At 42.3% G+C, this 16,615-nt stretch overlaps 1 protein-coding gene across 2 annotated transcripts in view; it reads left to right on the top strand.

The window, feature by feature from the left end:
- Nucleotides 1–16,615, top strand: part of APP (amyloid beta precursor protein) — a 326,391-nt gene that overhangs the window by 248,601 nt on the left and 61,175 nt on the right. For both annotated transcript variants that reach the window (XM_065418260.1, XM_065418252.1), the window contains 2 exons: nt 2,226–2,384; nt 15,320–15,448. In XM_065418260.1, coding sequence (XP_065274332.1) covers nt 2,226–2,384; nt 15,320–15,448 — 288 coding nt within the window. The remainder of the gene's footprint in view (nt 1–2,225; nt 2,385–15,319; nt 15,449–16,615) is intronic.

Here is a 16,615-nt window from a genome sequence, read left to right as displayed (position 1 = left end):
GGCTACTCAATGGTTAGGTCGGGAGGAAAGGACGTGCTCGGAAGGGGTTCAGCATGTCCTTCTAGAAAGCAGGCGGCCCTCCACATGCCGAGCCTACTTGGCAAAGTGGTCTGAGTTTTCCAGATGAGCGGACGAGCGTGGCATTTCCCTGGTGGCTGCCCCGATCCAGCTTATTCTGGACTACTTCTTTCACCTTAGAGCCCAGGGCCTAGCGCCCTCATCAGACAAGGTGCACCTGGCAGCCATATCAGCCTTCCATCTGCTGGTGCAGGGCCATACGATATTCTCCCATGCTATGACTGGCCGATTCCTTAGGGGGTTGGATTGCCTCTTCCCGTATGTTAGGCCCCCAATCCTGCAGTGGGACCTAAACCTGGTGTTGGCCTGTCTGACGGGGCCCCCGTTTGAGCCACTAGCCACATGCTCCTGGTCACACCTCTTGTGGAAGGTGGCCTTCCTGGTTGCGATCAGGTCGGCTAGGCGGGTCTCAGAACTCAGGGCCCTGACCTCCAAGCCCCTGTACACGGCGTTTCATAAAGGTACGGTCCAGCTCCGCCCACACCCTTCGTTCCTCCCAAAGGTGGTCTCTGCCTATCACATGGGTCAGGATATTTTTCTGCCGGTCCTCTGCCCCAAGCCCCATGCGTCCAGCGAGGAGCGCCGCCCCCACACCCTGGATGTGAGACGGGCTCTGGCTTTTTACCTGGAGTGGACTAAGCAGTTCAGAAAGTCCTTGCAACTGTTCATCACCTCGGCCGAGCACATGAAAGGTCGGCCGATCTCCACTCAGCAGCTCTCCAACTGGATCACCTCGTGCATCCGTACCTGTTATGACCTGGCGGGAATCCCTCCGCCACCAATTGTGAAGGCGCACTCGACTAGGGCACAGGCCTCATCGGCTGCCTTTTTGGCCCATGTCCCCATTCAGGACATTTGCAGGGCTGCCACTTGGTCTTCAGTTCACACGTTCACCTTGCATTATGTGATTGTGTCTCAGGCCAGGGAGGACGCTAGGTTTGGCAGGGCTGTGCTCCGTCCCGAGAATTTGTGAACTCCTACCCACCTCCAACAGATATAGCTTGGAATCACCTATTGTGGAATACACATGAGCAATCACTCGAAGAAGAAGAAAAGACAGTTACCTTTTCTGTAACTGGTGTTCTTCGAGATGTGTTGCTCATGTCTATTGCACATCCCTCCCTCCTTCCCCTCTGTCGGAGTTGTCTGACAAGAAGGAACTGAGGGTGGGGGGAGCGCGCAGCGCCCCTTATACCACGCCATTGAGGCGCCACTCTAGGGGTTGCTAGCGTGCTCCCGTATGGGTACTGCTAGGGGAAAAACTTCTGGCACCGGTGCACGTGGCGAGCACGCACACCTATTGTGGAATAGACATGAGCAACACATCTCGAAGAACACCAGTTACTGGAAAGGTAACTGTCTTTTCATCAAATTTATTTGAATATGCTAATAGAAAGAAAGGACAGCATTCACCAAATAGCAAACTAACCATACACAAAAACGTAGCCCAAGTAGAGCTGCCTATAATCTAAAGAGCCAGAGACTCCTTTGGGTCCACTGGGGCCACTTCAATTAATGTGGAAGGCTTTCATATACTTCCAGGTTGGTTTCAGTGCAGCATCACAAGACAGATACAAATCAAGGACCAGAATATTACTTATTAAATCCCACAGTCTCGCTCTGTGTCTTTTGTTTATTCAGCCTTTTCCTATCAGACTTTTTCCAGCTTGTGGTCATTTTTATTTTCTAAGTGACCAATGTTTAGTAAATTTCTGATGTTTCATTCCGTTGAAGGTGGACTTATTTTCCCCCCATATATATGTTCATGATAGTCAGAAGAGCCTGAGAATCTCCGAGGGCAAGGTGCCTACTAATGCTTTCCTGCACTGAATCTTATCACCTTGAACAGGATCCCCAGGCTCACATGAAGGATTAATGTGTTGTCATGCTGAAGTAGGCAAAAATATTTGATTGGTTAATATGCCCAGATGATCAGACATGGTGAGCACCTAAGCTCCCATCTTAAGCCAGTGTGGGGAGGGTTCAGAAATTCTACAGATCAACACACTTGACTGTAGTAAAAGGCAGATCACTTCCATCATTTGTAGAGAAGGATTTTAATGCTCTGCACAAAAGGTACTTACCCTTGCTCTGCCAACCTTTTTAACCATTGTTCTACTATTGTTCTTTAAACATGAAACATGCAGCATTTCCAGGAGAAAGTGGAATTACTGGAACAAGAAGCGGCAAATGAGAGACAGCAGCTAGTGGAGACTCACATGGCCAGAGTGGAAGCCATGCTGAATGACCGTCGCCGCATTGCTCTGGAGAACTATATCACAGCTCTGCAAGCCGTCCCTCCCAGAGTAAGTAGAATACCACAGACTTAACCTGCTATGTAGAAATCACATCAGATATCCTAGAGAGAGGAACACACCAAAGTACAATTCCCCTCTATAAAGGCACAGAATAACATTTTCTTTTCCCTCATGAGAGATTCACTAAGGATGTTGCCCAAAATTTTCAAACCTGGGTTCCTAAAGTTATGCTCCTTAATCTGTATTTGGGCACCTGATACTAAGTTACCTGAGCTTCAGAAGTTAAAAGCACCCACAAATCCCAACAAAGTAATAGTTAAGTGCTACAGTGTGGTGTGCAAACAGTAAGACTTAAGATGCCCTTTCCATCTCAAAGTTTTGTGATTTTTGTGTGCTTAAATATTGGGATGCTGGGGGATAGAGCTCTTGTGTGAGGGTTGTTGGGCATTTGACTTCAGCTCCAGAACAGAATCTTAAATATAGTAGATGTGCTAAATATTATTGTTGTTAATTGTGATATAAACACCAGTTTCAAGATGTGGATTGGATGGAATTTTTAATGAATCCATATTTGTATTGACTAAATTTAGTCCAAAAATAATAGGTCTGTATTTCCCAGAGAAAAATGAGCCCACTCAGAGTTTGTGGAAAACAGTCAATCATTTTCTATTTTACTGACACTTATTAGATGGAAAAACCCTTAGGGCACTGACAAGATTTTAAGTCAACGTACAGATTCAGCAACATTGGAAAGTAATGCAAGTGATAAATTTGGAAATGCATCCAAAGCATTCGTTAATCTGCCAGAGCAGAAAAAAGACAGTCGAAGATACATGGCTACTGAAATTTTGAAACAGAAATTCCTATCACCACCACACATTCCTATGGTTAAAAGTCTGAACAGTTCTCTGATGTGCTAGAATGTTGGTGATGATGACCAGGAGTTGGGCTTATGTAAGAGGTTTAACCTCTCTTACTTGTCAGAATAGACTGTGTCAGCGAACCTCCCCCTGATGTCACTTGAGTATGATAGTTTCCTTTATGGAAAAGAATCCTCTTTGCGGGGAAAAATTCCCCTTTGGAAGGAAAACTGCTTGTCAGCTGGATTGTGTGAGAGACTGTCACTACTTAACCACAGTGGTAGGAAAGATTTAAAAGCTGGGCTTCCACGTTCCAAGATTGTGCATTGTACGACACAAGGCAAAAAAACAAAAATTTCTACAAACAAGTCTTTCAGATAGATGATTAATGTGCAACAGCATTGTAGCTATAACAATAAATATTTTTAAAATGAGGAAGACTGGGTTACAGGTGAAAACACAAATTCTCAAAATCACAGAATTTGAAGATGCTAGGGTTTGGGGTTTTTTGGTTGGTTGGTTTTGTTTTTAATTAACCAGTTAATATTTCATCATCAGCTTTAACTCAGCCCCTCTATTCCAAAATCCTGGTATGCTTGTTTATCCTGCAGATAAGGTTGTAGAACCCTATTACCTGGCACTTAAAGGAAACTCAAATCTTCCCAGTTACATATATAAATGGTGATAATGCAGTCTTTTGTAGGCTCCTACAACTTGAGCTCACCTTTTTACCCTGTATCAATTAAAAGGGGAATCTCAGGCCTCTCCTGTGAAGGCTTGTAGTGTATATCCTGTATATTTAGGGTGAATATGGAAAAGCTTGATCCCTGATGTATGTTTTGGAGCATGGGATCTCTGATTAATTTTGACAGGATAGAAAGACATGCAGTCTGTGGTGTGGTAGTGGATGGTACAGGGTCTTGTGCAACCGTATGTTAAGAGTAAGATGTGACAAGTTGTGGCCTCTGACTCGTACTCTAAGGATAGTGAAGAGCCTGGTCTCCAGCCCTTAATTAGTGGGTAGGTTAGCAATTTTTAGATCAACACACAGTTTCCTTTTGGATAGTGTGGTCAGTAGCTCATAGCTGAAAATTACATGGGGGTAGTGCTTGAGATAAATCTAATCATAGCTTTTCTACTGATTTACTGCATGGCCTTGGGCAGATCACTTAACATCAGTGAGTTTAAGTTTTCCTCTCGGTGAAATGTGGATAGCATATCTGCCTTACAAGAGGATTGTGAGGAATAAATAAACTTCTAACGTATTGGAGAGCTTCCAGTGAAAGGAGTACAAAGGAGTAAATATTTTAGTCTAGTTTTGGGGAGCAAAGTAACTGATGTACAGATTTGGGGTTAGCTCCATGTCAAAAAGAGCTAAATCTTTTCCCACTTCAAAAAAAAAAAAAAAAAAAAGATTGGGACTGACAACCTGTGTCATCCTTTGGACTGATGGGTTGAGTAATGTGGATTTACACATCACTCCATGGAAATGGGGATTTAATGGCATCTTAAAGTGACCCTGAACTAGTCACAGCAAAAATCCTACAGTACAAAAATTGCTCTATTTAAAGAGAGTCGGCCCTGCAACACAAAGCTGTTGCCTCCTGGAGATGTTACCATACAGAGCCTCACCATTATCAAATGGAGGCTGTGGGGGGTGAACAGCAGCTCTGAGGTTTTTAATAGTTCACCTGCCAGTATTGTTAATGATGCTATACTTGCCTCCACCTTTTTTTTCTCATTTTCATTACATTCTGTTGCCAGTATCAACTCAGATGTGCAGTTCACAAAGTGCAGCAAACCGATTTTGAATGCAGTAGCAGGGCCTGTTTTGTTTTGTTGTTGGACAATGGCTGAGGTCTAGTTAGTTTTGGGTGAACAGTCTATCAGATGAATTTGGGCATGTGACTGTTTGGATGATCTTCTGACTCATGAACAGCAATACCATCAGAATCCAAATATCAGTCCTCTCGCACTCCTACCCCAAGGGAAAACGGGAATGGGGGAAAACTCAGCTAGAGCTGTGCATACATCTCTGGACTCAACCTCATCTCTGTCCTTGGGAAACAGCTGGCTGGAATGACAATGAGACAGGATGTACTCCTGGGGGCTTTATCACTAGCAAACTGAAAGGAGTTTGGACCTGAGGGAATCAAACCTTCTTTGTTTTCTGCTAAACAATCCTTCCCGAGAGGGAATTCCCCTCCAATAACACCTTCTAATAATAAGTCAAGCACTGTGCTATTTTGTTAATATACTCACTACAGGAATAAAGTGTAAACATTTCTAGCAGCTTAATAAGTTAGTTTTCCAAGTGAGGTAGCCAGATTCTCTGAGAGAAGGTATGGGAGAGCATTTTTGTTTAAATTGGAAAACGAATGGCTGTGTTTCATTGCAGTTCCTTCGCAGAAGAATGTGCATCCCTGGTGCACAGGCTAAGGGGTGAGCTTTTTGTGAATGCTTACTGTTAAGATACTGGCAGCACAACACTGCCTTGAGAGAGAAGCAAGTTCAGATTTGTAATAAAGCTGTTTTGAGCTTTTTTCTTTGCAGGGTAATGTTCTTTAGGCCTGTGCCACGTCTTTCTCAGAAGGATGAGAGGGTCACAAGCATTACATGTTGTCGATTTTGCTTTTATTTAATATCATAAATACACTTTCCGCTGCAAAAAGGCTTTCAAGGAGAAGATAATCTAGTGAGGAGGGGCAGTGAACTTGGACTCAGCAGATCTGGGTTCAGCTCCTGGCTCTCCCCAGTCTTCCTAGTGAGCCTGGGAAAGTCAATCTCGGAGTGCCTCAGTCCCCCTTATGAAAAATGAGGATAATGCTATTCTCATACCTCACAGCAATGCCATTAATAATGGGGGGGTGCTGTGATACTACAGATAAACACCTAGCGAGGCGTTAGACAATCCCAGCACAAGGCTGAATAGGAGAAAAGAGTGACAACACCCAGACCAGGGGGAGGGGAGAAGGTTAAAATTAAAACAAAAAACGGGAAGAAGGAAGTAAAGAGATTATAAAACAGGAGAGAACAGTTTTGGGTGCTGTCAGAAACGCACAGTACAGTTTTACGTGCACACATGCGTACACCCAGACACACACGTTCCAGGCGATCGTCTTTTTTGGCCCGGGGCACCCTAGCTGGTTTTGGCATCTTGCACATCAGTGCTGAGGAACTGGAATTCAGTTATGGTTTTATTTTGTGCAGGACAGATTGGTATAACTGCAATATTTTTGAAGTAATTGTACACCACAGTACAATCCCAGCTACATAGACGTTCTGCATGGTGACCCAGCATTCAGGAAAACAGAAAGTACAAAATGGAGTCGCATAGCTCAAGGCCTATTTAAGAACAAAACTAAGCAGAAAATTGAGAAAGAGAGTGCAATTGAAAGCAACACCATGCAAGCTATCCAAAACCTCAGAGCTGATCCTCATCTCCAGTTCTTTGTGCAGCCGAGCTGCTTCTGTACTTTGTCGCCTTTGGAAATGGAATGCAGCTGTTCAGTCTCCAACGTCAAAATATTGCACTGGTTTGCACTGCTCAATGGTATTACTACAGAAAGGAGGATTAATGGCAGGTGGTGGTAATGTGTAACTACAGCTTAGATAATCAGTAGTTTTGTTCTTCATTTTGCAAATAAAAAAAACTAGGGGAATACATAGTCATAATTCTCTCTGAGGAGGTTAGCTCAAATATTTGTTCACGTTTTATTTTTCACGTGTACATGGAGTTTAATTGGCTTCCCCTCCTTTTCTCACCCCCCCCCCCCCCCATTTGATCATAGTTACCTTTGGACTCCTATGTAAAAACTGTTTTTTCCCCTCAAGTTCACAGTGGTATAACAAAAGAAATATAAGGAAAAAGTTCAGAGGCTCATTTTCCCACTGCCTCGTACACTGTGTGCAGAGGGTTTAAAATGCTACCGTCCTGATTTGGAAACGCTAGGCACAAGCATAAGTCATGGCCCATGGGATAAGGCCCTGAATGTCTATCTGAGTTTCGGCTGCCGTGTTGTTTTTGTTCAATTGCTTTAAGAAGACTATAGTTTGTGCTTTTAGGGCAACACGGCTCACTTGCAGAAGGTGGTAGTGCCCTCTGCACAATGGGGTAGAGTTTTGGCCGTCACGGTGGGAGAGAAGGGCATGTGAAGAGGCCTCTTAAGAGGCCTCTGCTCCCTGAGCACTTCAGGTCTTTCCTGAACCCAATTAGACTGCTGTGGGGAGGTGCAATTGGGGGGTCGACTAAAGGGGGAGGGTCTTTTGTATCTGCAGTTGCACTGATCAAATGATCAAAATACTTGGAGTTGGGAAAGAGGGGCAGCAGCCACTATTCCAGCCCATAGACTCACTCACCTAAACCTACAGCTGTGGAGTTTTTTTGCACAAAGCCCAATTATGGGATTTGTGCCAGGAGGAGTGGGTTTCAGCTTTTCTTTTAAACTGGGTCAAACTTTGAGAAATCATCATTTTCAGCATTTTTCCAGCTGCTGTTGAAAATGCTTTTGTGTGGATAAAAACAGACTCCCTTGCTTCCTAGATGGTTTGCTTGATCACGTAGTGTAGTCATAATCCTCGGTTTGCCAGCAGGAGAAGATGGGTTTTCTAGGAGCAAACTACTGATGAAACCAAATGGAGGCAAACCTAGCCATGTGGTAGGTTTTACATAACTTTGCAAGGTCCCATTTTATCTGAAACCCAGTTTTCAGAGGGAAGTTTTTCTAATAAATGTTTCTGGCTTTGCTCCATCTCAATATCAAGTAAGAGCAAAATTTGCAGGTGTTGTTAATTTTGTAAAACCTAGTGAGTTAAGGTTTCGAAAAGCAAAACTACAATTGGTCCCATTTTATCCTTCTCTCCGAAAGTCAAGGGAGGTGTAAAGCTGGGAAGATTGGATATAAATTGTGGCATTTTGCCTATGTGTAGGTTAAATAACAATTTTTATTTTTATTTTTTGGAAACTAGCAAAAGTTGCAGATGGAGACCTCATTAAAACCATATGAAAGGAAACTGAATCCAGGTTTTAGTAATGTTTGAAATGTTATTTCAGTGTGAAAGTCTCTCTTTAAATATTTGTAGCTAACCCTTCAGTGGAGTCTTTCTTGAATGTTCCCATGATAATCCGCTTTTTCTGCACCAGACCAGTCCCATTAACTTTACAGTCATTTGATAAAATCCAGCAAGTTAATCATCCTTATAGGCTAATAAAAAGAAGTAATTGTTGGGCATGCCTCTTGTTTTCAAGTGAGAGAAAAGTTTTTGATCAAAATGATGAGGCTGCTCAGAATTTTGCATGGAAGTTGCCCTAGAAGCTGTTTTTCAAACACACAAAATTGCTTTAATTGGGTTTTTGTTGTTGCTGTTTTTCAGTGGTCAGTATTCTGCACTAGCGAAATGGCAGTCAGCTTCAATCTAGACTAAATTTGATAAACTTCCATTTTCCATAAACGCAGTGAAATTGTTGTTTCAAAACACATTACACACGAGTCGCTGAGATTGAAATGGTGGTTCAAAAGCATAGGAAGATAATAGGTTTAAGGGTTGTATAATATTTCTCACCTGCTTGCAATTGTTGTATCAGAGCTCAAATTTCTGATAATGTCTGGTTTCTGGGTCAGGAAAGAGACCAGTGGGACACTTGTCATTGTAATTGCCTCTTGAAAAGAAAATATAAGAGTTTTCATGTGCTAACTTGTTGGGTATAAATAAAGCCAGACTTCCACCAGTTAATCATTTCCACAGTCTCCAGTATAGAAGAATCCTTTGGGTACTAAAGCTGAAAACTGGAATAAATGAGAAAATAAAGGGTGGCGGGGGACTAAACCTCAGGATATAAATTAATAGAATTCCCTTTATAGACAAATGGCAAGGAACTGTCAACATTGAATAAAATCAAACTAAGGCCTTCTTGGTATGGCAAAGATTAGTAGAAAATGGAGATAAAGAACTTTTTATATTCAGGATGTTATAGGAATATCTGTAAGGCTACACTTCTGTTGGGCTACACTTTGCAGCCTTCTGTTTGCTTCATGAAAGTATTTCATAAATGAATGCCTATAACCGTGAATTCACTTTTATGGGGGTGAGTGTTTTCTCATAATACCTTACATTTATAAAGCTGTTTCATCAAGAAGGGTCTCAAAATGCTTTTTTGACCTTGGATGTAAGGATCACTTCTCCCACCATTGAAATGCAGCCATTTCTGGAGTGAAAATTCAGCAGCTATTGTGCATCAGGAAGATATCAAGAAAAACTTGAAAAAGTAAAATTACAGGAGAGATTTAGACAGACAGATTCTAATTACCTGAGTTTGGAATTTGTCCAAGACATTAGAGTTAACACTTCACTCGTGGAAGTGGAAAAAGTTGGCTATGAATATTCATGGATTGTTTATGGTCATGAAACCTTTATTTTGCCTCTCATCCAAATGATGGCACTGGCAGTAGCACGTCTCCCACAACTCCAACTTAAGGCATAGATTCAGTACTACTATAACTAAGAGGAACAGATGCCATCTGCCAAGTTATCATCAGAGTTTCCTGCTTCATCTGGACTTTCATTGTGTCTCTCAGTTTCCAAACTGTTATGGAAACTTTAAGACTGCGTGATTAAGCACACTCCAGTCAGGAAATTACACAGTCAAGGTCATATTTGCAACTTTAACTCTGTCCTATGTATACATTTTCACAGTATGTAACAAGACGGTTTCCCAAATAATAGAGTATAGACACAAATGCAGTATCTTGTAATAACGTGTATGCAGGATGAGCTGAATGGAAGACATTCACAAACCAACTATGAAAACTACAGATAACCATCATTACACAGCATGCTCCACACTAAGTCTGCAATAATAGACTAACAGTTAAAATTGACTGGCTTGTGGTAAATTTGCAGCTATATTACATTGTAGTTAACTGTCTCAGAATCTGAATTGGACCAAGAAAGACACTGCGGCTGAGTTGATGGAAAGATACATAGTATTTGGGTGCTAACAGAATGAGTTTTAAAAAAAGAACTTATTTTAGAACTTACCAGAGAGAAAACTTGTCTGTAAAAGTATATGTTAGGCCATTTTGGCAATTAATTTAAGTATAAAAGATTATAAATATGATTGTAGAAAATAATGCAGTATATACCGGTATTCTATATTATTGGAGAAATAATATGTGATCATGTAATTAGGCCATACCATACGGAATACACAGAAGGGGGACTAAGTTTTATTTGTTTTTTTAAAAGGCAGGTGTTTGAATCTGCTGAAAGTGTGTGGATGAGGAAAGTCAATTTGCAAAATACAGTTTTTGCTTTCTGATAAAGTTAAGTGAGATAATTAAAAAATAAGATTTTTGTCAATTATTCTCACTGGATTGTAATGAAAATTTTTCTATAGGACGCAGACAGCCCCTGCTAACTGCCTTATGTAGCTTATTATCTGTTTGGCATACAGTCTTCCAGCTTTTTATTATTATTATTTATGAATAGTAGTATAGCTACAAATGTATAAAAAGAAAAAAAAATCTTAAAAATAGGGAACAGAATTTTCAATTGATAAGTACCATAGCCAGTAATTTTTCAATAATTATCAACCCTGCGGATTAAATATCAAATATAAGACACACAGGGCTGACTCAGTGGTCTAGCAGCAGTGCATTCTTACGCCGAGGGGATGAGCGTTCAGACCTTAAGATTTAAATGATCAGATAATAGCAATGTTTTCATTTATGCTTTAATCTGACGGTCCCTTCCCCGCCAGCTGTAGTAATCCATGCCCTAAAATTACAATAATCCATCCAGCTGTAGGAACTGATCCTGCATCCCTTCAAAGTGGGTAATTCTCAGTGAAGAGAATGGGAGTTCTGCATGTGATAGGATTGCAAGGATTTGGCCCATGCTGCAGACTGTTTTTGTGGGGTGGACACAAGATCACTTTAATTCCTTCTTAAAACTCAACTCTGCCAGGATGCCTACAAGACACTATCTGCTGAGAACAGCTAGGCAGGAAGTGAGCCATAACTAATGTTCATTTTCTAAGGCATGGTCCTTTCCCTCTCATCTCATTCTCTACCTCCTCAGCATCCCCTTGTTTGCTGCATCCACCTAGATTATAAACTCTTTGGGGTAGGTGCTGTCTTTTACTATGACTTTGCCCAGTTCCTAGCACGATGAGTTCCTGATCTCAGCCGGGGCCTCTAGTTACTATCGTAATACAAATAACATTGAACTGATCTTTAGAGTAGTTAGATAATCAAGGTACAAGTACCACCATTTCATTATTCTATATGCATATCTCCGGCACCAGCAGTTACCAATTTATTGTATCTTTTTCCATTATCATCCTTGAAAAGTAATTTTACTTTTCCATGACAGAAATTGTGTTTATAAAACATAGAGGTTATTTGTGGTCCCAGCCACACCCAAACAGGCAAAGCTGCTGCTGTGCTTTCATTGCTCCTTACTAAATTTGACAGCTTTGTCTAGAGTTAAGTTTCTTAAATTTCTGGCATCAGACTGGGGAGGGGAGGGGAGGGAGTACTGACCTCTTCCAGAAAAGGCATGAGTATGATTATTCTTTCTTGGGCAACTGAAGACTCTGGAAAAGCAGAACCAATAGACAATATGTCATTTGTTTTGTTGAGCCCAAAGTAGAAATGACCTCACATATCTCCATTTAGCCATGGAAGCTTGTAGATCAGGGGTCGGCAACATTCGGCACGCGGCTCGCCAGGGTAAGCACCCTGGCGGGCCGGGCCAGTTTTATTTACCTGCTGACGCGGCAGGTTCGGCCGATCGCGGCCCCCACTGGCCGCGGTTCGCCGTCCCGGGCCAATGGGGGCGGCGAGAAGCGGCGCGGGCGAGCGATGTGCTGGCCGGGGCTTCTCGCCGCCCCCATTGGCCCGGGACGGCGAACCGCGGCCAGTGGGGGCCACGATCGGCCGAACCTGCCGCGTCCGCAGGTAAATAAAACTGGCCCGGCCCGCCAGGGTGCTTACCCTGGCGAGCCGCGTGCCGAACATTGCCGACCCCTGTGGTAGATTATTTGCTCAGTTATGCACAGGGAGTTGGTGGCAGTGACAGGAATATAACCCAGATCTCCTGACTCAGTCCCTTGTAATAACTACTGGACATCAGGCAAGGCTGAATGGTTTATTACATATTGTAAATAAGATGGCCATGTGCCCAGGGTGCTTCTGCATTGCCCTACCCTTTGTTCTCCCTCTTCCAGTCCCTTTTACAGAGATTCCACACCCTTGCTCATCCAGCCACTGCCCTGATTGGGGCCTGGGTTTATTCAGACAATAACTCAAAAGTAAAACTCAGTTCCAAAAATCTGTCCCCAAAGCATGGCTCTTACCTCAGAGCTGTGGGGAGTGAAAGGGTTCCTTCGTAAAGTTCTTTCTTTTGAATTATTAGGGGTGACCCACCTTGTGGTTCAGTTTACAACTGTCCTGCTCAGAGCTAACTCCCATTTAGACTTCCTAGAGTCAGCTCCCCTAAACAGCTGCTTCTCCTCTCTTGTAGGGAACCATCTGCTTGAGACTCTCTCCCCACACCAGGTGTCTCTGTTTAGCTCATGTAACAAGCCTGATCCTGCCTTCAAATCTCCTGCAGGCAGCTCTCCCACGCCGTCTCGCCCCCTTTGCTCTCTCACACGTACCTATGGGGATGAATGTTGTGGCAGCAGTAAAGAAATCCTGCAAATACATGCAATCCAACTCTTCCAGTGATAGCTCCATTCACAAGCTCCTAGCTATTAGCAAATGAACTTTCTGAATCAGTGTGAGACAATAGAATGTTTCACAGCATCGAAAACTCTCCTTAGCTTTAAATCACACTTCTTCAGAGTCCTGATTTCCTAACCTTCATTGTGCTGTTTGATAAATAAGTAGACCATTCATTACTGTCCAGGTCTTACCGTGGGTCAGTATAGTTAAAAACAAACCTCCAGACTTGTTTGAGCACATGCAGAATATCTAGTGCTTTTTTTTTTCCTCCGTTGGAAAGAAACTAAGGTGTCACTACTGTACAAAAACCCGTACATTTAATAGTTTATTTGATGTCTTGTGCTTTTAATTAAGTTTCATGTGCAAATATCCAAGAGTCGCTTCTTGGCAAATGGTGCTCTAGTTTCTCATGATTTATCTGTTGTATCTTCCTGTTAGTAGTAAGTTTTGGGCTTTTCTCAATTTTTTCAATAATTACACTTAAAGTATGTTGCCATGTTATGCAGATGGGGCTAGCAGAATAAGTGGTCCTTAAGAGGGATTTATTATTGCTATAGCAATAAGACCTCTCTTAGTATAGTTGTCCCAGATAATGTAAATCTTCCTGGATCTGACCATCACAGTAGACAAAAACATGTTGAGGGAAAACAAGAAATGTGTCCCATGGCATTAAACATGAAACTTAAATGGAGAGTCTCTTCAAGAAATAGAAATTAATCTGTTTGTCTTCTCTACCCTAACCTATTTATATATATATATAAACATTTCTTGAGGCAAAGAGGACTGAAATGTCAACAAAGATAATCTCACTTCCTTTCTTTGAAGTTCCACCGTTGTTTTAAGTCCCCCTGTGCTTCCTTCTTCTCTAGGCTCTGTTTCTGTAATCCTTTGACAGTTATTGTTTCAGTTCACGTTGTCCTTACTGCAGCACTCATAAGGTTATTTACTTTTAGGGACTTTGTCCGTAGCAGGAGTCTGCTGGCAGTTTCATTCCAAGACTCTGTACCACTAATGAATTTCAGTCCTAAAGCCAATAAAGCTTTTTATTTGACTTTGAAACAATGTTGCATTTTTTTAATCTCTAGGCTGGAAATTTCCTTAGAACAGATTTTCTTTTTCTTTTTTCTTTTCTTTTCTTTTTTAAAGATTTTTGAAAACTAAAGAGATCCTTAACTCTTTGAACACTATACATCAGTGTACACATCCTGAGTAAATTTCAGCAGGCTTTATCCCTATAAATGAGCACCTATACCAGTCGTCTTCACACCTTCTGAACCCATTCTCGATTCACTCCCACCCTACTCCTCCAGGGTGGAGATGGGAAAATGGGGACCTGGAGGTGGGGAAGGGAAAGTGGGGATCCAGGAGAGGAGGGATCTGGGTTCTGAGGGGGGAGAGGATAGAGCTGAGGGAACATAGAGCCCCTGGCATGGGAGGGCATTGGAGGAAAGGGAGTGAATACAGAAACCCTGGCATGAGGGAAAGGGGAAAATGGTGAGCATCGGGGAGGGGGAGGGAATGGGAGGGCACACAGAGCCTCTCCCTTGGGGAGGGTCAGTGGTATGGGCACAAATCCCCTTTACATGAGGGACAGAGAGGGAAGAGTTGCATAGAGTTCCTGAAATGGAGGGAGATGGGAGGGTAGCACACAGGGAGCTAGTGAGAGGGAAGTGAAGGACTGCAGAGGAGTCCCTGGTGGGTGCAGTGTGTTCGGCCTAGACAAGCTGTGGAAATGTATGACCTCCTAGTTTCAGGTAGGCCTCGATTAGCATCTTAACTAGGCAGTTCCTGTCATGCAGTTCAGGTTGATTACTTATTGCTGACACCAAGAGTAAAACAGTTACTGGGTACATCTACACTGCAGTTAGACACCCACAGCTGGCCTGTGCCGGCTGACTCAGGCTCAGGTTGCAGGACTGTTTAATTGCAGGGTAGATTTACAGGCTGGAGGCCGGGCTCTTTGACCCTGTGAAGTGGGAGGGTCCCAGAGCTCAGGCTGCAGCCTATACTGCAGTTAAACAGGCCTGCAGCCCAAGCCCCATAAGCCTAAGTCAGCTGACACTGGCCCGCTGCGGTTTTTAATTGCAGTGTCGACATACCCACTGAGAGAAATGTAACCGATGGAATTTAAATCGGGCCAAGCTGGACACTCCCAATGCTCTCTAGCGATCATATTGATCTGCGGCCATTGCCCAGCTGCATAACCTGCAATATACTAATCAAGTGATTGGATGTTCTTCCCAGTAGTTGCACCTTCTTCAGTGGGCAGGTGTTGCAAGCAGTGACTGTTTTAGTGCTTTGTCTCAGGAGCAGTCTTTGATCTAAGGTATCCCAATGCTCAGATATGCAGAAAAGTATGTTGAATTCAGAATTTTCTCCTGCTTTTCTTCCATAGCCTCGCCATGTGTTCAATATGCTGAAGAAGTACGTGCGTGCAGAGCAGAAAGACAGACAGCATACCCTCAAACACTTTGAACATGTCCGCATGGTGGATCCAAAGAAAGCTGCCCAAATCAGATCTCAGGTAATAATCAGGAAATAGGGCAAGCAGCGTTTTGAACTATTGCAAATCTACTATCAGCAATTTAAATTAAGTTCTGTCTCCTGAATATACACTGTAAACTGTGATACTATCTGCTAAATATTTGACTTCCTCTTTTTTACTATTTTAAATACAATAGGGTCTTAAACATTCTGACCAGGATTTCTATAGTCATTTGTAAGGATACTTCGTGGTGCCCATAACTATAAATCGTGCATTTTGCTTGTGTCTAACACACTTTTCAGCTGAAATCACTGTATTTCATGGCACATCGACTGCTGAATGTTTGTGCAACCCTTGATACATTTGTTTTGGAACAATTTTCATATTTTTATTGCAAATTACATAGAACAAAAAAGAAGCCAACAGAGATGTAGTTGACTTTCAAGATGCCAATTAAACTTGTAGACACAGTGGCTGAATTTGAAAATATGTGCTGTAATCTGTAGAATCTGCTTTTTCTTTACCGATACCATGTAATTGGAAACTTTGCCCCAGCTGTGATTCTTGAACTGATAAGGTATTGCTAGCAGCCAAATTAAAGACATGTAATTCCATTAATGTCATGGTTTACACAGTAGACACCCCTTAGTTTGAACTCCTATGCCAGGTTTGGAAGTTGAGATTTTATTGTTTTAAAATCACTGGAATCTGAAATGTTCACCTCTAACTAGCCCCTGAAAGAACCTTAAAAATCATCATCCTTTTTTTTTTTTTAACCTTTAATATGACCATTTATTTTAAAATTTGGATTACTTTAAAACTGAGGCTGTGTGCAGCTGAAATTTGCAGTATACAGGGAAGTTTGGCAGTTGCTGGACAAGGAAGAATGGGAATTGGCAAATAAGAAATTCGAACAAGGAATGCAGATGTATTTCTGAATGTACTTGCACTGGTCCCTGTGTTCTCTCAGCACAGCAGAACTGCAATAAGAGCAAATGTGAGTGCTGAGATCTTGGTACTGAGGGATGTTTCCTCCTCTATATTTTATTGACTACTAGAGCTGGTCAGAAAATTGTGGGGGGGGGAAAGGTCTGCAGAAAAGTAACTTTTTGGTGAAAAATTAAAAACCAAAATATTCCAGTTATGAAAAGCTACCGCAGTGCCTCATAGCAGTTGTAGTTTGGGTGTTCCCACTCTCTTGTATAG

Source organism: Emys orbicularis, chromosome 1, assembly GCF_028017835.1.
Source record: "Emys orbicularis isolate rEmyOrb1 chromosome 1, rEmyOrb1.hap1, whole genome shotgun sequence".
In the NCBI taxonomy this organism is placed as follows: Eukaryota; Metazoa; Chordata; order Testudines; family Emydidae; genus Emys; species Emys orbicularis.
This window is presented reverse-complemented; position numbering and strand designations above follow the sequence as displayed.